The 23180-nt window shown below is 40.9% G+C and overlaps 2 protein-coding genes across 2 annotated transcripts in view; one reads left to right on the forward strand and one right to left on the reverse strand.

Annotated features, from left to right (window-relative positions):
• The first annotated feature begins 54 nt into the window (after positions 1-54).
• On the forward strand, positions 55-19276 carry Slc51a (solute carrier family 51 member A). The gene is made up of 10 exons (XM_026395389.2): positions 55-92; positions 662-756; positions 2553-2719; positions 13165-13344; positions 14077-14150; positions 14544-14702; positions 15241-15352; positions 15622-15768; positions 17126-17231; positions 17729-19276. The coding sequence occupies exons 1-10, from the start codon at positions 55-57 to the stop codon at positions 17863-17865; spliced, it is 1215 nt and encodes a 404-aa protein (XP_026251174.1). The 3' UTR covers positions 17866-19276.
• The window catches only part of Pcyt1a (phosphate cytidylyltransferase 1A, choline), a 58969-nt gene continuing 54865 nt past the window's right edge, over positions 19077-23180 (reverse strand). Inside the window, exon 9 of the mRNA XM_026394144.2 lies at positions 19077-22667. Coding sequence (XP_026249929.1) covers positions 22461-22667 — 207 coding nt within the window. The 3' untranslated portion in view covers positions 19077-22460. The remainder of the gene's footprint in view (positions 22668-23180) is intronic.

A 23180-nucleotide genomic window follows, 5' to 3' on the forward strand; every position in this document is an offset into this window, starting at 1 on the left:
GCCTGTCCTCCCACTCCTTCAGTGACTACAGGAGAGTGGAAGAGAAAAGGGATGATGGAGCCAGACAGGACTCAGATAAAACTTGACCCTAGGTAAGTGAAGCTGGCAGACCCTGGGCGGGGAGCCAGCTGCTAATCAGCAGTATTTCCTGTTGCTCTGACCTGTCCCTCTCTTCCTCCCAGAGCCCTTTGATTCCCTGCATAAAGAACTAAAATGCTCTGATTGTCCCCTGGATCCTCAGAGAAATTGTGGGACCACTTTAGGGACTTTCCTCCACAACCTGGGCAGAGAAAGATCTCAGAGATGGGAGCTTGCACCGAGCCCTGACCAACAGGGGACCCATCCCTGGTGCTAAGAATCCATTCTTTCTCTGGGTCCCTGCTCTTTCTTCTTGGGTTGCTGCCCTCTTGGGTGTTAAAAGAATTGTGGGCTCCTTGGGCATTGCAGCCAGACCTGCCTGTAGCTAATTGGCAGCTCACCCTCCACCCTAACCAGCCAGTTCCCCTCTCCAAGAAACAGGACCTTGAGGGGGAAATGAACAAACCCCCTGTGGGGAGGGGCGCAGGAGAAGTATCAGGTAATAGGGTTACATGCTGCTTGTGAAGGTCACACATCCTTCTCTAGACCCAGTGGTTCCAAACACAAGCTGGTGTCTCTCTAGGTACACAGAAGATCTTCTGGAGGTGCTGAGAACCAACTATGGCATCCCTTCAGACTGCTTCTCCCACCCCCCCACTGCAACCCAGCTCCTGAGAGGTGAGTCAGGGCCCTCCCCAGAAGGCACTGAAGAGAGGAGATACACATCCCTCTCTGGACAGATGGGGGAGCAAAAGAGAAGGGGTCCTGAGCTGGCCAGCCTGATCAGCTTTGGGGAATGACTGGCATGGTATTTATAGTAACTAATATCCTGGAGAAGGGCAATTCCCTGAGGAGTCAGCAGGCCCAAAGTGGGGCATGACAACCTAGCCCAGGAGTCAAACCTGAGGTGGGCCCTCCACAGATCCTAGCCTCAAGGCATATTCAAATTGTGGACACTGGAACATGGAGCATTTTCTAGATTCCAGGGCTTTCAAGGGCCTCAAGATGGTGTCCAAATGATCCAAGTACCCTAGAGGCAGGCTGCATAACATCCTCTCAGAAAAGAGTACATAGCACTTAGAGGGGAAGCTACTTTGAGTAATGACCTCAACTTAAATGAATCTATAAAAGTGTTCTCTCAGGCCAGGTGCAGTGGAGCATGCCTGTAATCCCAGTCACTCAAGAGGCTGAAGCAGGATGATCACAAGTTTGAAGCCAGTCTTGGCAAATTAGTGAGACCCTGTCTCAAAAATAAATAAAAAGGGCTAGGTTGCAGCTCCGTGGGATAGCACCCCTGGGGTCAATTTCCACTATGAAAGAAAGAAAAGAGAGTTCTCAAAGTATTGGCCATTTAGATGGGTATTGCTCAATTGCTTTCGAAAGTGAAAGGCAGGGGCTAGGGCTGTAGCTCAGTGGTAGAGTGCTCTCCTAGCATGTGTGAGGCACTGGGTTCAATCCTCAGCACCACATAAAAGTAAATAAACAAAAATAATAGCACATGGTGGGCTGGGATTGTGGCTTAGCAGTAGATTGCTCACCTAGCATGGGCAGGACCCGGGTTCAATTCTCAGCACCAGATAAAAATAAAGGCATTGTGTTGAGTCCATCTACACCTAAAAACTAAACATTTTTAAAAAAGAGTTTAAAAAATAATAATAATAATAGCACATGGAGTTAAAAAAAAGAAGGAAGAAAGAAAGAAAGTGAAATGCATGGAATATGACTTGGTTCATTCCCTAGACACAAAAAAAAACACTGAGAATCAAATGGCTCTGCATCTTTCTAACAAATGTGACTTACACACACACACATCTTGTTTTGTTATCTTGCTGCATGATAAACCACCTCTAAGATGTTGAATAGGAATCATGTTGCTGTGGTACACTTAATGCTTTCCTGAGCCTCCTTCCAGATGTTGACACTGTGCAGAATAGACTTCCTGAGCAACAGGGTGCTTGCTGTCAGTGTGTTTGGGGAGGTAGATGTGGGCATGTCCCTGAGCTATGCACAACTCTCCTTCAGATGCTCTGAACCAGAGTGTTGCCAACTGCCAAAGTGTCCAGAGATGCCTGGTGGTGCTCAGTGGTTAGTGCCAACAGTTGACAGCTACAATCATTTTTCAGGAAGCTTCTGTTTTAAGAGTGCAGCAGGAGACACAAATTTTCCTCATGTGAGACCTCAGGCCAGCAGACATTTGGCAATATCTGGAGACAGTTTTGACTGCCACACCAGAGAATACCATCCAGTAGGTAGATGCCAGGGAGGCTGTCACACCTACCTCCTAACAGTGCAGAGGACAGCCCTCCACAACAAAGAATTATCTAGGCCAAAGCCTCAGGTTGAGAAATCTCGCTTAACATAACAAAATAGTTCTTACACTGCTTAGCTAAAAAAATTGTAAACAGAAACACCAAAGATGATCAACACAAGTTGACCATTGTGGTCTGGGAGCTGAGCAAGCTGCCTTGATCCAGGTGGAACAGGTGGGATCTGGGATGTGAAGAGCAGGCACTGGGCATTCCTGGAGCAGGGATGGGGACAGAATGAATTGGCAGGCTTCCCAGATACTGCAGGGAACTGTATCTGGCAGAATTCAAGGTTACTGGTGGAGGAGGAGAAGACAATTGAGAGGGTCGGGCAGGTAAGGTGGGGCCTGATGAGCATCAGATCCAGGAGTTGTACTTTATTCTGTGGGCAGAAGCAGCTGGTGAGGGCTGTGGTGTTGGGAGGGGATGGATGAAACAGTGATTTAGGACCGTTAATCAGTAATCAGGATGAACTGCGGGGGTCGGGGGGGAAGAGCCTTGAGCAGCAGGGATATAAATGAGAGGTTACTGTCCTCAATTAGTGTGATAGAAGAGTCTGAGTCACAGAAGTGTTGGGAAAGGAAAGGAAGGGTTGGGGAATGCAGAAGGAGCAGGTGATCTGGTAAATATTTAGACAGGTAAATGTAGGTTCAAGGCAATGGCAGTGAAAGAAAAGGAGAACCAGAGGCTGGAGAATGTGGTAAATAAACCCTTTCCTCACTCCTTTGGTAAACGCTGTTGTTTCTTAAATAGTTTGTTTGTTTGTTTGTTTTGTTTTTGTTTTTGTACTGGGGATTGAATCTAGGGGTGCTTAACCACTGAGCCACTCCCCTAGCCCCCTTTTAAAATATTTTGTTTAGAGTCAGGGTCTCCCTGAGTTGCTTAGAACCTTGATAAATTCCTGAGACTGGCTTTGAACTCAGGATCCTCCTGCCTCAGCCTCCTAAGCTGTTGGAATCACAGGTGTGCGTCACCATGTCCTGCTCTTAGTTATATAAGAAAAAGTATTCCAGAAGAACTATTAAATCTTTCAATAATTGGCATTTCAAACGCTAATGATTTGATTGTGATTATAATCCTTACTTTTTTTTTAATGGATTGATTTGAAAATTTATATAAAAGAGTCGAGAAAGCCAAGACAATTTGGAAAAGTGTATGGAGGAAAGCCACCCTACCAGAGATTAAGGGTTATAATAAAGCTGTAGTAATTAAAGCAATAAGGCAATAATGGCAAAGGGCCAGAGATAAAGCAAAGCAACAGAATGGAGGTCCGGAAATCAGCTATTCCTCCTTAGATGGTCACCATATGAGTGGATGCTCCCTTGGGCCAGATAGACTTTTAAGAAGAGGTGCTGGGCAATAGCCCATAGGAAACTAGCTCTAGAGTAGCTTTAATTCAGATAGATTAAGTACTTAAGTGTAAAATGCAAACATTTTTACAAAAATAATATAGAAAGACATTTTTTATGTTTGACAATAGAGAATAATTTCTTAAAACAAGAAAGCACAAATGATCATGAAGATAAAAAAAAACTATTTAATTAAAAGTGCTGTTGAAAGTTAAACCACAGAATGGGGAAGATAAAATGCTTTCAAACCTCTAATGGACAAAGGATTCGCATAGTCAGTGTGAGGAAAGTTAGCCAATCAAAATTGGATAAAATAGCTGGGCAAGGTAGCACATGCCTGTAATCCCAGCAATTTGGGAGGCTGAGGCGGGAGGATCTCAAGTCCAAGGCCAGCTTCAGCAAATTAGGAAGGCCTTAAGCAACTTAGTGAGACCCTGTCTCAAATTTAAAAAATAAAAAAGGGAGTTTAGAGATGTGGCTCAGTGGTAAAGCACCCCCAGGTTCAATCCTCAGTACCCTCCCCCCAAATGGATAAATACATATGAACAGACGAATCTTAGAAGATGAAACCCAAATGGCTAATAAATGTGCAAAAAAGCTCTCCTTTGCTAGTAATCAGGGAACTACAATTAAACAATGAAATATCATTTCATCGCTATTACTCTGGGAAAAAAGTCTGTACCTTATGTACATACATGACTGCATGATCAATGTGATTCAACAACATTTACAATCAGAAAAATGAGAAATCATACTCCATTTATGTATAATGTATCAAAGTGCATATATATATTCTACTGTCATGCATAACTTACTAGAATAAATTTTTTAAAAAATTTAAATGTCTGATAGGTGATAAAAAACAGAATACAAAATATTTTATATAGTACAATAGCTGTAATTTTATGTAATACAGTGATTATAATAAAACATGTAGAAGTCAGGCGCAGTGGCGCATGCGTATAATCCCAGCAGTTCAAGAGGCTGAGGTAGGAGGATTGTAAGTTCAAAGTCAGCCTCAGCAACCTAGTGAGGCCATAAGAAACCTATCAAGACCCTGTCTCTAAATAACATAAAAAAGTGCTGGGGATGTGGCTCAGTGGTTAAGCGCCTCTGGTTCCAATCCCTAGTACCAATAATAATAACAACAACAACAACAACAACATGTAGGCCCTTTAATCAGATGCTGGGTTTTTGTTGTTGTTGTTGTTTTTTATTGGTTGTTCACAACATTACAAAGCTCTCGACATATCATATTTCATACATTAGATTGAAGGGGGTTATGAACTCCCAATTTTTGTTGTTGTTTTATACCAGGGATCAAACCCAGGGTGCTTAACCACTGAGCAACATCCCCAGCTTTATTTAATTTTTTATTTTGAGACAGGGTCTCGCTAAGTTTCTGAGACTGGTTTTGAACTTGGCAGTCCTCCTGCCTCAGCTTCCTGAGCCACTGGGATTATAGGCATGTGCCACCACCCCCAGGAAATCAGATACTTTTAAAAGCTACTTTTTATTGAGTAACTAATGTATACCACATACTTTGCTAAGTGATTTAATGAGAAAATAATTCATCTGTCCATGGAGTAAACAGTTAAGTGGCACTTTACTTTGAATTCAACTATCTCTGACTCCAAAACCTGTAATCTTAACCTCCAGAAAGAAAATGTGAAAAAACAGAAATAAGTTTTTAGTAGGAAGCTGGGATTATGAGTGACTATTCTTTCAAAATTTTATGTAATGTTATTATATTGTTTTCATTATTTAAAAAGTCTTCTTCAGGGCTGGAGATGTGACTCAGTGGTAGACCATTTGCTTGACATGTGTGATCCCCAGCAAAAAATAAATAAAAAATTACTATTTCAGAAACAGTGGGAAATTTGACAATTGCTAAAGATAAGTTCAAAATGATTAATTGGACAAGCATATGCCAGTGTCTTCCTTGGAATATTAATTACAAGGAGTGTTTCATGAAAATAGAGTTCTATAGAAAATTGTTTTGGAGAAGATGCATTCTATACTTTCCTTTTGGAAATTCACATTATAAATTAGCAAATTAGAAACTTAAGTATGCTCTGCAGAAAAAGAAAAACATTAAATTCTGTTCAATGCATTTCTAAAAATCCTTTAGCCATAGAATAATTTTTGCCCCCAAGTAGCTATTAAAACACATTTTGAGAAGAACTGGGTTAGATCAGAAAAGTAAGGGAGAGATCAGTTTTCTAAAGGATAAATGAGCTAATGGATGCTAAGGAACTTTTCTGTTTTTCTTTGCTTTTGCACTATGGAAGTGGATTAAAAAAAAAAAAAACCTGTAAATACTGCAAGTATGAAAAGAACAGAGGACCAAAACGGCAGTTATAAGAAACTGCAAATCATTTTTTCTGTTGGCAGTCAATACTCTACCCTTACTTTATAAACTTGAACTTTGGGTCGCAGTTGATTTTCCCTCCCCTAACTATGTACACATGTACCCAAAGTCTGTCCGTGATGGTTAAGAGTATGGACTTGACATCAGGAACCTCAGGTTTAAATCTCATCTTCACTTCTAGGCAGTGTCTCATGGACAAAATGCTTGACTCTCTAAGTCTAGTTTCCTGAAAAAGCCTATAAAATGGGGATGGTGATAGGAGTTCCTACAGGGTTCTTTCTTTCAACAAATAGTTATAGAATAGTTACTGTTGCAGGAACTAGGAGACAGAACACAGAGCAAGCCTGACAGACAAAGCCCCTGCCTCCAAGTGGAGGCAGATGAAAACAAGAAAACAGCTATGCAAATGACCTTACTGTGATGTGCAGCCAAATCACACAGGACTGTCAGCGCAGGCTGCTGCCCCTGAGCGCAGGAGCAGGAGCCAAGAGCTCAGTGATACAGAGCTCAGGGAGAAAAGCAGAGGCCAAGGAGAAAATCCTAGAGGCAGGAATGGCTCAGAGTGGTTGGTGGGAAGTTGAAAGAGTGGCAGCAAGATCCCAAGCCTTGACACCAAGGGAGGAGCTGAGCTGCAGTGATTTTTTTTTTTTTAATTAACGCATAATACTTGTACACATTTGTGAGATACAGTGTGATGTTTCAAGATGTGTGTGCAATGTGTATCGATCAAATCAGGGTAATTAGCATTTCCATCTTCATATGATTTCCTTATTTTTGGAGACCTCAAGCTCATCTACTCAATTCCTTCATAAAATATATACCAGGTTTTTGTGAGCTACAGTCATTTGACACTGAACTTGTTCCTCCTAACAGGTGTTGCAGTACTCGCTATCTACCTTCCCTCTGTGGCCAGGTCCCCGCTTCCTTCCTAGCCTCCAGTAATCACTATTCTACTTTGATTTTGACATTTCTAGCTTCCACATGTGTCGGGCTTGTACCATTTAACATGACTTCCTTGAAGTCTGGAGAACACAGGGTATGGGAGAGGGTGAGGACTAAGAAGAAGATCAGGGGTTGAGGTCAGGAGAGGAACCAGGAGGAGGGGGACCCTGGTTCGTGAAGGCTGGGAAAAGCTTTGGTGTGGATGGCTTGTGGAAGGCCACTTCTAGCTCAGCAGAGGACAGGAGCTGAGTGGGAGAGGGGCAGAGAGCCCAGTAGTAGAGACTCCCAATAATTCAAACATAGATTTTTAGAGATCTACTGAAGTAACTTTTGCTTTTTCCTCTCTGGATTTTGACTTTATTATTTTTTTAACCAAATATTTCTACCATGAAAATAATCTGGCTTCAGTAAATTTGAAAAAAACAAAAAGAAAAAAAATCAATTGTCCAACCAAGTCAGGCATTGAGAATATCTTTGTGTGATTTCCCTTTTCTAAGCTTTTATTTAACATTTGTAGAAACCATACTACACCTACAATTTTATGTCCTGTTTTTATAAGCATGGCATCATATGAATTTTTTCACATTATTATATATTTGGAAAAAAGTGGGGTTTTCTTCTTCTTTTTTTGGTACCAGAGATTGAACCCAAGGGCGCTTGACTACTGAGCCATATTCTCAGCCCCTTTTTCATATTTTATTTAGAGACAGGGTCTCACTAAGTTGCTGAAGCTGGCTTTGAACTCATGATCCTCCTGCCTCAGCCTCCTGAATTCCTGGGATTACAGGCATGTACAACAGTGCCCAGCCACATATGTTCTTTTCTTAAAAAGCTTATTTTTGTTCTAAAATGCATATTCATTGCCAATAATCCCAGCTACTCAGGAGGTTAAGGCAGGAAGATTACAAGTTTGAAACCAATCTGGACAGGCAAACTTAGGGAGCCCTTGTCTCAAAATAGAAAATAAAAAGGGATGGGGATGTAGCTTGGAATGCCCCAGGTTCAATCCCTAGTACAAATACAATATGAATAAAATATGCAATATAAAAAGAATTGAAAAATACAAAAGAAAATTAGAAGATAAAAATCATCTACAGTGTTATCACTCCAAAACAACAATTGCTAAATGTTTTTTAAAGTATCATAGGTATTTTTCTGTGCAGTGACTTTTTAAATTTTTATTGTATCCTTTGATAGAATGTTCATGTAACACATGAGCATGTAACACATGAACATGGTTGAAAAGTCATCTAGTACAAAACAACTACTAATAAAAATCAGCAAGCTCCTGACCTATTCATTCTCATTTCTTTTTCCTCAAAGACAACTGCTTCTAACTCTTAGCTGATGAGTCCTCTGCTCCTGTTACCATTGGGATGTCCAGTCGAAATTCAGTTCCTTGGTGGCCCAAACAAAGAATTAAGCAAGATACACAAAAGTAACAGATAAAGTATAGATTTATTGGAGGTGGACATAATACTCTGTTAGGAGTAGGTAGAGACAGAGAAACAGACAGATGTCAAGGCCCCAGTATCTGGAAATTAGGGTCTTATATCCTGAACTGTGGGGTTTTCTTTTCCCTGTACAGACCTGATTGAAGACCTTACCCCATTGGCTCCCATTGGTTATCTTATGATACCTGATTAGAATATTTTCCAATCCACCCCCTCCATTTGTTACATTAGAAAACTTAATTAGAATACTGCCCTCTTTACCCCCATTGGTCATTTTAAAATTTAAACCTGTGTCAGAAGCTGTCATGGTGATTAGACCTCAGAGGGGATTTATGGTAAACAGGGCCAGAACTTTTCTTGTCCTCTAGTGATTTCTTTCTAATACCCTCTCTCTGCCATCTTAGTGTCCCTGAACTCCTACCTAACACTACCTTCAAATCACCAATATTTATATACCATCCTTTCCTGGGGTTTTAATTTTGAACAACATCAGTGGCTGCCTCCATGAGGATTCATTTCACTTAGCATCAACCTTTTTCCATTTTCTCCACATAAGAATGTCAATAATTTTAGTTGGATATGGATAGCTTCATATAATATATCTATAGTTTATTTCTTGTTCTGTCAAGTATGGATGGCATTTGTTGACTTTTTATTTATTTATTTATTTTGGTACCAGAGATTGAACATAGGGCACTAGGCCACTGAACCATATCCCCAGCCCTTTTTTAATTTTATTTAGAGATTGGGTCTCACTGAGTTGCTTAATGCCTTGCCATTGCTGAGCTGCTGGGATTACAGGTATGTGCCACCAGGCCTGGTTGTTGACTTTGTTTTGTAAGATAAAGTATTAATTTCCCACTCTTTAGCTGTTTTGTATTCCTCTCTCCCCAACCAAATCCTTTAAACATAGTTGTAATTTTACTTCTCCTTTGTTGATGTTTTTTTTTTCACTCACAACTTACAGATAGTAAAGGGCAATGATCAGAAGTATGTAGCTGATGAATTTTTACCCGTGAAAATCTATGTAACAACTACCAGAAAAATATTAAAAACATCTCCAACATCCAGAAGGATCTCTGTTCTTCTCCTAGTTGATATTCCTCCAAAGCCCCACAGTCAAATGTTAATCATCTCTATAGATCAATTTTCTCATTCTTCAACTTGCTATAAAAATAATTGGACAGGGGCTAGGGCTGGGGTAGAGCGCTCACTTAGCACATACGAGGCCCTGGGTTCAATCCTCAGCACCATATAAAAATAAATAAAATAAAGGTATTGTGTCCAACTACTACTAAAAAATATTTAAAAAATATAATTGGACAATATGTACTCTGACTTCCTTAACTCATGTTTTTAAGATTAATTTGTTGAGTGTTTCTGCAATTTGTTTCTTTTTATTGCCACATAATGTTCCATTGTGAAAATATATTGCCATGCAGTTATCTGTATTTTTATTGAAAAACATTGCTTCCAGTTGGGACCATTATGAATAATGTTGCTCTGAACATCTTTGTGGTGGTTATAAGTCCTCTATTCTATTGAATATGTATCCAGGAATAGAATTGCTAAGTCTAAGGTATGACTGGTTTTAATAGATACTACCAAACTGTGTGGGCACCTTTGTCATAAATCAGGTGACCAAAAATATACAGATCTGTTAATATATTTTTTAAAAATATTATTACAGGGCTGGGATGGTGGCTCAGTGGTAGAGCACTTGCCTCATATGTGTGAGGCACTGGGTTCAATTCTCAGCACTGCATATAAATGAATGAATAAAATAAAGGTCCGTAAACTACTAAAAAATATTTTTTAGAAAGGAAAATGCAATCATAATAAAGAAAATAATTTGAGCTAGGGTTGTGGCTCAGTGGCAAAGTGCTTGCCTAGCATGTGTGAGGCACTAGGTTTGATTCTCAGCATCGCATACAAATAAATAAATAAATAAAGGTCCATCAACAACTAAAAAAAATTTAAAAAATATTATTACACACTTTGCAAAGATTTTTATGGTGTGCACACATTTTTTTTTATGGACTGAATAATATTTTATTGGGCAGTTTACTCAAAAATTACAATATTGTTGGATATTTAGGTTGTTTCTGATTTAAGACTATTAATCAATAATATTATAAACATTATCCTGTAATAGACTAAAAATATATCATTACTATTTTGCTTTTCTCTAGCTACTCAGCAGGTTCAATATTTTCTCATTGCCCTGAAGTGTGTCAATATCATTTTTCAGTTTCTCAGCAAAAGCCTCCTGTATTTGTTATCAATTTTGTTTATATAATAATTATCTTAAACTTGATTGCACATTTATTAAAAACATTTTCCTTCAGCTGAGCATGGTAGTCCACATTTGTAATTCCAGCTATTCGGGAAGTGGAGGCAGGAGGATGGCAAATTTCAGAGCAACCTGAGCAACTTGGCAAGACCCTGTCTCAAAATAAAAATGCTTGGGGATGTAGTTCAGTAATAAAGTGCCCCTAAGTTCAATTCCCCTGCTTAAAAAAAAAAAAAAAAGTCCTCCAGTTTGTTTGTTGCCTTTTTTTATCCCCATCCCAGAGTTTTACGTTTTTGCATTGAATTTGACCATCATTCTATTTGTGATTTCTTGGATTTCTGTAATGCTTGGGATGATCTTCCTTTCTTCAAAATTTTAATGAAAATAAAATTCTATTCTTTTTCTATTTTCCCTATTTAATTTTAAAGACTTATCTCCTTAACCCATCCAGAATTATTTTGATGTATGGTAGGCTTTATGCGTATGTTCATGATCATTTTATTCACACACACACACACAGTTGCATAACAGAAGAATTACGTAAAAAAATTCTCTGTTGTGCTGGGTGCAGTGGTGCAAGCCTGTAATTCCAGCAGCTTGGGAGGCTAAGACAGGAGGATTGTGAGTTCAAAGCCAGCCTCAGCAAAAGCAAGGCGCTAGGCAACTCAGTGAGACCCTGTCTCTAAAATACAAAATAGGGCTGGGGATGTGGCTCAGTGGCCGAGTGCCCCCGAGTTCAATTCCCTGCCCCAAAATAAAGAAAAATCCTCTCATCTTTGTTTTTCAAAGGTTTCCAAAAAAAGGGGGTGGGGTGGGGCTATAGCTCAGTGGCAGAGCACTTGCCTAGCACGTGTAAGGCTCTGGGTTTTATCCTTAGCACTACATAAAAATAAATAAAATAAAGGCATTGTGTACAACTACACAAAAATTTAAAAAACAAATTCAAGAAAAGCCAGAATAAAAAGGACTGGGAATGTGGCTTAGTGGTTAAGTGCTTAGTGGGTTCAATCCCTGGTACTGGGGGGAAAAAAGTTTCAAGGAAGATGCACCTCTGTGTTTATTGCAGCTCTATTCATAAGAACCCAGATTTGGAATCAATCTAGTGTCCACCAATAGATGAATAGATAAAGGAAATGTGGTGTCTTTACACAATAAAATCATGTCAGCAACAACATGGAGAACATTATATTAACAGAAATAAGTCGGGCACAGAAAGAAAAAAGATCTCAAATGTGAAATCTGAAAAATTTGAACTAATAATTGGGCAGAGAGTGGAGTATTAGAGAGATATTGGTCAAAGTATACAAAATTTCAGATATGAGGAATAAATTCAAGAGATCTGTTGTATAACATGGTGATTATAAATAATAAAAATATATTATATTCTAGAAAATTGCTGAGAATAAATTTTAAATGTTCTCACCATAACAAAATATAAATACATGAGGTGTTGAATGTATTAGATTGATTTCACCATTCCACAATGCAAAGATTTATAAAAATATGTTTATACCATATATCTACAAATTTTGTCCATTAAAATTAGTTAAAAATTTCAAGGACAAAAAGTCAAAGTCTTTCTTTTTTGGATGGTGCTGTGCAAAGAACCCAGGGCCTTGAGCTAAGCAAGAACTTTACCACTGATTTTACATCCCCAGTCAAATCCCCTTTTTTTAAAAAAAAATTTATATATATTTTAGTTGTAGTTGGACACAATACCTTTATTTCACTTTTTATTTTTATGTGGTGCTGAGGATTGAACCCAGGGTCTCGCACATGCAAGGCAAACGCTCTACCACTGAGTCCCAGCCCCAGCCCCAAATCCCTTCTTAATAAAGGAGCAAAACCAGTGTTAATGTTAACTCACAGCGACTATTGGAGCAGTATTCAGTCTTCAGTTTGTCGCCAGAGGAGATCTAAGGAGTTCCTGAGAGGGGGACCTCAACTCAGGATGAGTGGGGTTCTTGATATTGCAGAAATGAATTTAAGGATGTGTCAGAGGCATAGACAGTTTAATTTAGGAAAGCAGAGACACATTCAAGGAAGAATGGGGGCCATTTTGAGAGCAAGAAGCAGCAACCCCTTGGTCTGAGGTAATTATATTTATAGAGAGACAGTACCAAGGGGCTGGAACTAGAGGTAGAATCAGGGCAGCTATGCATTTTATGTCAGTTTTCCCTGCGATTATATTGCTCTAACAATGTTTTACTTTTAGTGTCCAAGGACATGGACTGGGTTGCTCACAGTTGCTTGTTTTGCATTCCAAGGGTTCATGGTCAGATCTTACACTTAGTTAGTGGGTGCTTCTTTTTTGAGACTCAGTGTATCTTTTTTTCTCCATATCCCCAAATTCCTCTCTCAAACTCACTAGAATCTACCTTCCCCTTCTACTCTAGCATCGGGCCCTGTGGAAATTACCCTCCTGGCCATCATGACCTCTCTTTCCCTGGGTTCAATTGCCATCTTCCTGGAGGATGCTGTCTATCTGTACAAGAACACCCATTGCCCCATCAAGAGGAGGACTCTACTCTGGAGCAGCTCTGCACCCACGGTGAGGGCCCTTTAGCTGCCCTTTGGGAGGGACTGGAAAGGAGAAAGGGATCATTTTGAAAATTTCTTTAAATGAACACTTCCCGTCAGCAGAGAGTTGCCTGCCACTACCTGTGGGGAGGGGGATATAATCTGAGCTCCCCTGACTGGGAAAGCCAATAGACAATTCTTTTTTTTGTTACTGGGGCTTTAATCAAGGTTACTTTATCATTGAGCTACATCCCCAGTCCTTTTTTATTTTTAGCTTTGAGTGTCTTGCTAAGTTGAGAGAATGTCTTTTGTTGTTGTTGTTGTGTGTGTGTGTATATTTTTTTTAAACGAGGGATTGAACTCAAGGGCACTCAACCACTGAGCCACATCCCCAGCCCTATTTTGTATTTTATTTAGAGACAGGGTCTCAGTTGCTTAGCGCCTTGCTTTTGCTGAGGCTGGCTTTGAACTCTCGATCCTGCCTCAGCCTCCCAAGCCACTGGGATTATAGTCGTGCGCCACTGTACCCAGTTATATTGGTCCTTATTTTTCCAGCTGCAACTTTGTGTGATGGGATGGAACCAAGGGCCTTGTAAATTCTAGGCATACTCACTGCTGAGCATACCCTCAAGCCCCCCCAGCAGCAATTTTTAAGGACTGGCACCTAAAATGTATATATGTCTTGCTTCCTTGAGGCCTTGTCACAATAGGTTGGAGATATGTCCCTCCCTGCCCTAACCTGTTCTTGCTCCTCTGCAAACAGGTAGTGTCTGTGTTCTGTTGCTTTGGTCTCTGGATCCCTCGTTCCCTCATGCTTGTGGAGATGGCCATAACCTCGTGAGTGTTCAGCCCCACCCCCACCTCTGGTTGGGCATTTCCGTCTCCCCAGGACTTCAGAGTCCATTTCTTTAATGCCAGTTATGAATCCAGCCCTTCCCAATCTATGCTAATTCAAAGCTCAACTTTCTGGTCTATTTAGGGAGTGCCTTATTTTGGCAATTCCTCAGTCACCTCTTTTCTCCCCTGGTCCCCAGATTCCCACCTTCCCAGTCCTCTTGACTGTCCTCTCTCTCACTCCTCTTGGGCCACAAATCCAGAATGTCAGCCTCTATGGTCTTCCCCTCAGTAAACACCAACTCTCCCCATAACCTTTCTCTCTTTATTAGTAAGGGATGTCCCCTCTGCTGTCCCCACCACACCACTTGCAATCCCAATCTCCCCCTATCCCAGGTTTTATGCTGTGTGCTTTTACCTGCTCATGTTGGTCATGGTAGAAGGCTTTGGTGGTAAGGAGGCAGTATTGAGAGCTCTGAAGGACACCCCAATGAGGGTTCATACAGGCCCCTGCTGCTGTTGCTGCCCCTGCTGTCCTCCACTCTTGCTCACCAGGTAAGGCAGAAGGGAGAGGCATCCTGAAACAGGTGAGCATCCTCTTTCTACATTCCCTCAAGAGCTTCTTTTGGCTCTGTAGCTCTCCTTCAAGGTTCTTAAAGTTAGTCTTGTATAGGACAAAGCCAGTGATAAAGGGGTGGACATCCCACATCCAGGACCCACAATGGGCATCCATTCCCCAGAAAAAGAAGGAAGGCTCCTAAACTTCAGCCCACTTCTCCACAAACTTTAACCATAGAGAGAGAACTGGACTTTGGGCCATTTACTTGCCCCCTTCTGCCCATTTTGATTACTAGTTTGAGGTAAACACTGCGTTTTGATCATTCTTGCTCAAAAAGCAGAATTCTAGCCTACAGATAAATGGGAGGCAAGGAGAGTTCCCAGTGCTCTCAATCCTGGCTTCTTCCTGTATCCCCATCCATTTTAGTATCTGTGTCATCTGTCTAGCTTCAGCCCTGGAGCCCAGTGAGGAAGTTGGCAGGTCTTGAGGTACGTAGTTTGTGGGTTCATCTTCCTAACCCTCTTCCCTCCTCAGAAAGAAGCTTCAGCTGCTAATATTGGGCCCTTTCCAATATGCCTTCTTCAAGATAACACTGAGCCTGGTGGGACTGTTCCTCATCCCTGATGGCATCTATGATCCAGCAGATGTAAGCCAGGAGTAAGGGGGTAGCAAAGTCCGAGACTCATTTAGTACTCTTGAGCTCTAGAAATAGCTGGAGCCAGCATCCCCTGACACAGGGCCTCAGGGTCAGGATGGCTGTGTAAAAGTAGAGGCTCAGGGATCTGAGAGGGAGAGATGAGACTGGAATAGGCCAAGGATTTGGGCTTTTAAACAACTTTCCTGACATGGGAGGGGAGAAATAAAAGGAGAAAAAAGCTTGCCTCCCCCACTGACTACTTTCTGGTCTGCCAACAGATTTCTGAGAAGAGCACAGCTTTATGGATCAACACTTTACTTGGTGTGTCCACCTTGATGGCTCTCTGGGCCCTGGCCATCCTTTTCCGTCAAGCTAAGCTGCACCTGGGTGAGCAGAACATGGGAGCCAAATTTGTTCTTTTCCAGGTAACTATGCCTTGGGGAGGGAAAAATATTTGAGGCTGGCTTTGAACTCTTGATCCTCCTGTCTACAGATGATTGGGGTTAGGAGGTGAGACTACAGGCTAAAAGCAGCACTGAGGATCTTCCTCTTAAACTGTGGGTTCCCTGTGGGATCCTCTTAAACTGTGGTCTTTCCCCTCCTTTTTTATTTTAATACATTTTAATACCTTTATTTTATTTTTATATGGTGCTGAGGATCAAACCCAGTGCCTCACATGTGCTAGGCAAGTGATCTACCACTGAGCCATAACCCCAGCCCCTCCCCTCCTTATTTTATACCTTTCTGTGCTGTAGTAGTCTCTTAGGGTAGCTATAACAAAATACCACAAACAGGTGGCTTAAAACAACAGAAATGTATTGTCTCAGGGTTCTGGAGGCCAGAAGTCCAAAATCAATGTGTCAGCAGGGCCACACTCCTCTGAAACCTGTCAGGGAGAACCTTGCACCTGTCCTCCTCTTCTCTGATGGTGGCCAGCAGCTGCATCACTCCAGTTTCTGCCCCCACCATCATATGATGCTCTCTCTTCATGTGTCTAGTGTCCCTTCTGTTTTTATGACACCAGTCCTATTAGATTAGGGGCCCACCCTATTCCATTATGACCTCCTCTTACCTAATCACCCTATCATGTCACACTCTGGGGTACTGGATCAGTACTTCAACATCTTTTGGGCAGACACAATTCAACCTATAATACATGTATTATTGAACCCTTAAATTTTTTTCTACCAATTACTTCCTAAAGTCTTATAATCTGTCAATGCCACTAACAGTAGCATTATTACAGCTATAACTATTAATTACTCCATACCATGTATATTACATGTAACTTTTCACAGTAATCCCAGAGCTCATTAACATTTCTGTTTTACAAAGCAGGGCACTGAGACCCATAGGTGTGATGAGGCTTGCTCAGGGGCAAATGAGGGATGGAGCTAGACTCCAGGTCTAACTCCCAAGCCCACATTCCTTCTTTTCATCACACTGCCTCTTTATTTTAAAACCTCTTCCGAAAATTCTCTGAAAGACACATTTATTCACCTCTTCTGATTTTTTTTTACCCCCAACTGTCCATCAGTTATTAAGATAAGGGAATAAGTTCTTGTTTCTTGTGAGCAACTCTTATTAAAATATTGGATAGAAGGTGAGATTGTAACTTGCTAAAGATTAAAATTCCATAAATATTTCATCAAGTGTGAATCTCAACCCTCTTAGCTATACAGATCTAATGATGTGCCAAAACCATAATGGAAGGACAAGTCCTAGCTTCAGCAACCTGGCTGGCAAGCCCCTTCCACCCATCCCCCCTCTTCTGTTTTGTAGATGCTTCTCATCATGACTGCCCTGCAGCCTGCCATTTTCTCCATATTGGCCAATGGTGGACAGATTGCTTGTTCACCTCCATTTTCCTCTAAAACCAGGTCTCAAGGTAAGCATATAAGGGCTCCTATCCCATTGTGAGATGGATGAGATAGGAGAGGATTAGGAAAGAGAAGATCTTGGACAAGAGGTTAGGCCAGCCTGACTTCTCAGAAAAGAGGTCTCCAATAAATCTGGGCAGAGGCTTTGACTAACCTCATTAATCACACAGAGAACTGCAGTTCCACAGCTCGAGACCAGCCCTGATGGCTAATACAGGAAGCCATGGGTTTAACGTCTAACTCCTGGGAGAGGAATGAGAGTGAGTTGAATGTAGGTCATACTGATTAACACATAAGTATGAGCATTAGATCACAGAAGGTAGAGAGCCAAGTCTGATTCTAGTTCTACCATTAATCTACTTTGTTGCTTATGACAGTATCTCTATGTCCTGGTGTGGGGATAAATGGGAGAAACTTGCTTAACTCAGACACCAGACTGTAAGTGGGATATCTACCACCTTTAAAACTTAGCATAACCAATGTTATATTTCATCTCACACTACAGTGATGAATTGCCACCTCCTTATACTGGAGACTTTCCTGATGACTGTGTTGACGCGAATGTACTACCGAAGAAAAGACCACAAGGTTGGGTATGAAACTTTCTCGTATCCAGACCAGGACTTGAACCTCAAAGCCTGAGGAGAATGGCTTGGACAATGATGGGGAGAGATGCTGTACGCATTTGGAGAACATGAGATCTTCGCTGTTCCTCACCTTCACCAAATGGGAAAGAATCTCATTGTCAGCACAAGCTAACGGATTACACTTGACTATAGAGATGAAGGCAAATTATGCAGTAGAATGAAACTGTTTTGGATATTGCACAGGGAAGGTATTTTAAGTTTTGTAATAAACAGGATACAATCTGAAACTCTGTAACTACTAGGCACATTGCCTCTGTGGATGCCACTAATTATTAACCCTGAAAATTTGTATGCTGAAAGTTCACTCTGAATTTTTCCAAAGCAGAAGACAGGAGGAAGAATATACAGTTGTTGTTTGATATAATAACAGGAGAAGACCTTGGCTGGGCAATATAACCCAACATCTCAAAGAAGCCAGGCTTCCAGTGAATGGTTGGAAGGTTTTCTTTCAGTTTTTTGTGCCAATTAGCAAAAGTAATCACCTGATAATATTGTCAGGAAGCTTGATTTTGAGGAGAGATTAGGACTCAAAAGCAAAAGAATTGAGAATACAAGTAAAACCCCCAAATACATAAAACATCACACACAAATATATCAGGTCAAAAACCCAGGAAATGGAACACTCATATAAAACCACATTGCCTTTATTTGGCTATATGACAAAAGCCAAAATAACTGAACAAGTTAATAATAGACAAGAAGATGATATACTGAACCCCGACTGAGGAAAACCTCTCTGCAGACTCACACTGGTGATGGCGCGGATATTCATGCCAAGACTGATAGTTCTTTCCAAGATTTTTTTTGAGGATTCTTAACACAAAACTTCCAACCAATCAATTCTCAGTGTTCAAAATTGTCAGCGCCTCCCAAAAGAGGGTAGAAGGCCCACTTCAAATGTAAAGGGACACAATCTGAGTCATCTTAATGTTAAACCTGGAGCTTTTCTTTCTACCCTAATCTGAATACCAACATAAAACTTTGGCAGATAGAAAAATCTTTTAAGAAAATTAACAAAGAGTATAATCCCAAGAACATATTCTATTTATTTGGAAAAATAGAAGCCAGGGACTACTTTTTATCCCTTGACAATCTATGAGAGAAAACAGAACAGTTATTATGACTGTGAAAAATATAACCTTTAAAAATACTCATATTGGTAAGCTTAAAAAAAAATACCATTCATTTTTAAAACACTTAAGGGAGGTTTTATTGTTTGTTTGTTTTAAATCTGTATTGGCTCAACTTTTTAAAAAATATTTTTATTAGTTATTGATGGACCTTTATTTATTTATTTGTTTATATGTGGTGCTGAGAATCTAACCCAGTGCCTTACACATGGTAGACAAGTGCTCTACCACTGAGCCACAACCCCAACCCCACTGGTTCAAATTTTGGTGAGTATATGCGAGCAAAAAATCTGGAAGGTATGGCTTTTAGAGAATTAAAGAAAAGCAGCAAAAAATTTGGAAAGATTTTAGGTAAGGGATGTAAAACAGGATTAAAAAGGCAATGAACTCCAGAAAGTAATCTACCCAACAAGTGAAGATAACCCAGAAACAAAGTCCTGGGGGAACCACTGTAGAGGGTCATCCTAGGGAGTGCCTGAATAGCTGTGTTGGCCACAAGTAAAGTAACTCAGATGCTGCCTAAATTATCAGCAATCAAAAAGAGTTTAAAAAGTTTCTCAATCTCCCTCATATTTTCTTTCTTTTTTTTTTTTTTTTTTTTTTTTTTTTTTACTACTACTTCTTCAGGATTTTCAATTCTTACATCCCCAACCTTCTTATTCAAGCCTCTGCAGAGTAAGGGTCTTTGGCTTTAGCTATCAGAAGCAGCTGCAGCAGTACAAATGTCCATTTATGTTCCTTTAGTTTTCACCTCTATTCTAAGCTTAGCATGTGAAAATAGCAAACTTTCTGTTCAAGACCCTCAATGTAACTGCTGAAATGGCTCCTCCTTCATCATCAGCTATAGGGCTTGTCTTCAGCCTCCTTTTATCTTGTAGACAGGCCAATCATCTTTTGAGGCTGTCTCATCTTTGCCACATTTGGTTCATCAGGGCTCACTGCTTTCTTGTGTGGAATTTGGGGAAATAGCTCCACAGACTCAAGCATTCATATTTGAAGAACTACAGATCATAGGCATAACCTCATTTAACTGGAAGAAATGCACAACAGTGCACCATTCCAACAGCATCCTTCTCCAGCACCTAGGATCACATTTACCTCAAAGTATCTAACATTCCACATCTTAAAAGTTTTTGTTTTCAGTCCAATTATTGGAATATGCTAGTGTCTGGAGACTAAGGTAGTAAAGGGGCAAAGGAGCCTTCTAACATATGCACAAGCTGGCTTAGCAGTGGCACAGACATGTCAGCCCAGAGGCCCTATTCTATGCCAAATGCAGTCCACTGAGAGCAAGGATCACTCAAGCTTTGGGGTTCAGACAATATTCCTGAGAGAACTTCAGGAAGGAAAATCACATCATGGACATTTATCTCCCCTTCCATTCCTGTATACTTGGGGAACATGTGCACTGAGAGAACAAGTAGGTGGGTGTCAGCAGGGACTTCACAGTCCTTCACACTACCTTTCTATACCAGGGAGAATAAGGCAGAGCAAAAACGGTGGAATTCCCAGAGGGAAGACCAAAGCAGAAGTTAAAATATGACATCATATAAAGCTGCGAAATGTGGGAAAACATTAACTTCACTGTTCAAAGAAAGGATTCTAGGTCAAGGCTTGTGTGAATCAGAGTTGATAATAAAAAATAGCACTTCATGAAAAGAGTTATAAATGTAGTTTCCATGGGCCATCAGGACAAGAGTTGGCTTCTCTTTGTCCCTCTCCTCTGCCATGTCCCACAGGTCTGGGTGATCTGAATTTATATGTCTAGGTTCCTGCTGTGTAGGCAGGCAATGATCTTAGCCTCTGGCCCTCAGGCAGAAGAGCAGTCTTCACCAGAAAGGGTTTAGAGAGGGGACTATGAGATGCTCACAGTCCTAGCAGAAGGGCAAGAAAGAGAAAATGTGGTTTTCTTTGTTGAAAACACTAAAACTCCACCCCCACAAGGGGTATTTTATGAGTGACAGGGGTGAGGTCTGGTCATAAACAATCTTCCCCTTAATCCAGCTAGGATTACTGATGATTGATGGTCTGCTAGGTCAGGTAGCTGAGGAGAGAGATAGGATGCTAGGGGATTAAAAAAAAATTGATCATGTTTTACAGCAAGTGTTATACATCAGCATTCTCTATTTGAAATTCAAGTGCTGAATTTCCACTAAGCAATCAAGCAGGAAAGATGGGGCAATAACCACCAGGCCCAGGTGGGAAAGAAGGGAACCAACCACCCTCTTATAAAGCAAATCCATGCTGGCAGCTTTCTGGAGGAGTGGTGAAGAGAAGTCCCTGCCAGTTGCAGCCCTCAGAGAAAAAGAAACACTCCATGGAGTATTGGTTCTAGTTAAGAACATTCTTAAGAGGGGCAGAGATCAAGATTAAGCTGTTGCTTTAGAAAAGAAGGTGTTTGCCTCTATGTTCTGTGCAAATCTAAGTATTCGACATGGAGTAAACAACATGGATTTACAAATCAAGTTCAAACTGCAGACATTTACAAAGCATCCTTTGTAAAAAAAAAAAAAAAAGCTAACAGCATTGAAAAAGGAGTAGCAAGGCCAGAAATTTACTCCCAGCAGGAAATGAATGTAAACTGATATACAGAATTGAGTTTTGTCCCATTCCTCTCTCTAATCATAGTAACCCTCAAAGTTCCTACCTTTAAAGGAAAGTTGCAGGAAAGAAACTGACAAGAACTCCCAAATTACTTGGCAACAGATTTTCTGAGAAGATGAACAGCAGAAAAACTGTAGTTGATACAACGTGGCTGGTTCCATCCCCATCAGTGTCTTCATGGACCCCATTGGGTCCAACAAGAAACTCCTCAGGGAGTAACAAAAGTTAGGCTCAGATCTCCTTCCCTCAGCCATGCTGACATATGTGCCAGCAGTGCCTTTAGGGGATTTTTGTGACTAGCTCAATTTTTGCTCTTTTTTTGTAAGGAAACCAAAATTACAATATTCCTCCTAACCCCCAAACTGCCCATCAGCATGGCTCACTGCTTGAAGGATTTGGCAAGCCACTTTGCTTCAGAACAGGAGGCAGACACTACAGTGTATCAAGAAGAAAAGGCCTCTGGGTATTACACCACTACCTTCTTCTGCCCACTCCTCAGGGGCAAAAAATTAGTTCTACTTACTATATTTGAAAGACTAATTTTTAAAAAAATTAATAAAAATGACAATTTCCCTGTCAAGATCACATGAACATAAACAGTAAAACAGAGTCCTTGGGGAGAGTAGATGGATGCAAAACAGGCTTCTAAGATGTAGTCAACCTCCTCCTTGGTGTGGGTGATTGATGTCTCTTGGGAAATGGGCTATTTTGGTTCCCCCATTACCAGTTCCTCTTGCCCCAAATGTCTTTCCTTTGTAGCTGTCCTTAGGTTTAGTGTTGGGATCACAATGTGGAATTCAAGAGAGAGCTTCTGAAGGTGATGGGACAGAGGGGAGAGGAAAGGAGGAATGAAAAGTTAGTCTTCTTCATCCTCACTGATATCATAGGCTGCAGCCTTGTGCCTAGAGAGATTTGCTGGGGAGGAAGACGGGGAAGTCTTGCCAGAGAAGGGCCATCTGAAGGAGGGGGAGGGGGACCGTTCACGAGTAGGGCTGCTGCTCGGACTCTGCTTTGGGCTGATGGCCTGTAGCATCCGACCTTTTCCCTCTTTCAGCATATGTTTCTGGGGAGACCAAAAGGAAGAGTTAGAAGATATTTATGAATCCTACTAAATCACCACTGGAAAATCTGAGACTTCGAATTATCATGAGTGCTCCCTGCATTTGTGGGGGTGGGTGGGTACTGAGGATTGAACCCTGGGCCTCATGCATGCTAAGTGTAAAGTGCTCTACCACTGAGCAACACCTAGCCCCTGCAATGTTAAACATGACTGAACAAACAAGAGGAGGGACATAGATACAATTCTAAGCAACTTCTTCCCTAAAGTGGCCTATGCTATTCTATTAATTTAAAAGTTTCCATGAGCTTTCCAATGTCACCAAATCCTTGCCTTCTATGTCAAAAGGTTCTTCAAAGGTTACTTAGTTTATAGTCCCATTCTAGAAAATCCCATTTCCTTCCCAAATACCCACATAGTCAGATCTTTCCTGATGTCTAACCTAGCATCACTTGCTGAATCTTTTGCTTGGTTTGAAAAGATTCTGCTGTTCCTCAGAGACAGAAGGCCCACTTCACC

This window comes from Urocitellus parryii, chromosome 2 (genome assembly GCF_045843805.1).
Source record: "Urocitellus parryii isolate mUroPar1 chromosome 2, mUroPar1.hap1, whole genome shotgun sequence".
Taxonomy (NCBI): domain Eukaryota; kingdom Metazoa; phylum Chordata; class Mammalia; order Rodentia; family Sciuridae; genus Urocitellus; species Urocitellus parryii.

Coding starts and splice junctions, on each gene's coding strand:
- Slc51a (XM_026395389.2), top strand. CDS start 55: ATGGAGCCAGACAGGACTCAGATAAAACTTGACCCTAG. Junction 13,345..14,076: donor GGAGCAGCTCTGCACCCACG/GTGAGGGCCCTT, acceptor CTCTGCAAACAG/GTAGTGTCTGTGTTCTGTTG. Junction 17,232..17,728: donor CTCTAAAACCAGGTCTCAAG/GTAAGCATATAA, acceptor CTCACACTACAG/TGATGAATTGCCACCTCCTT.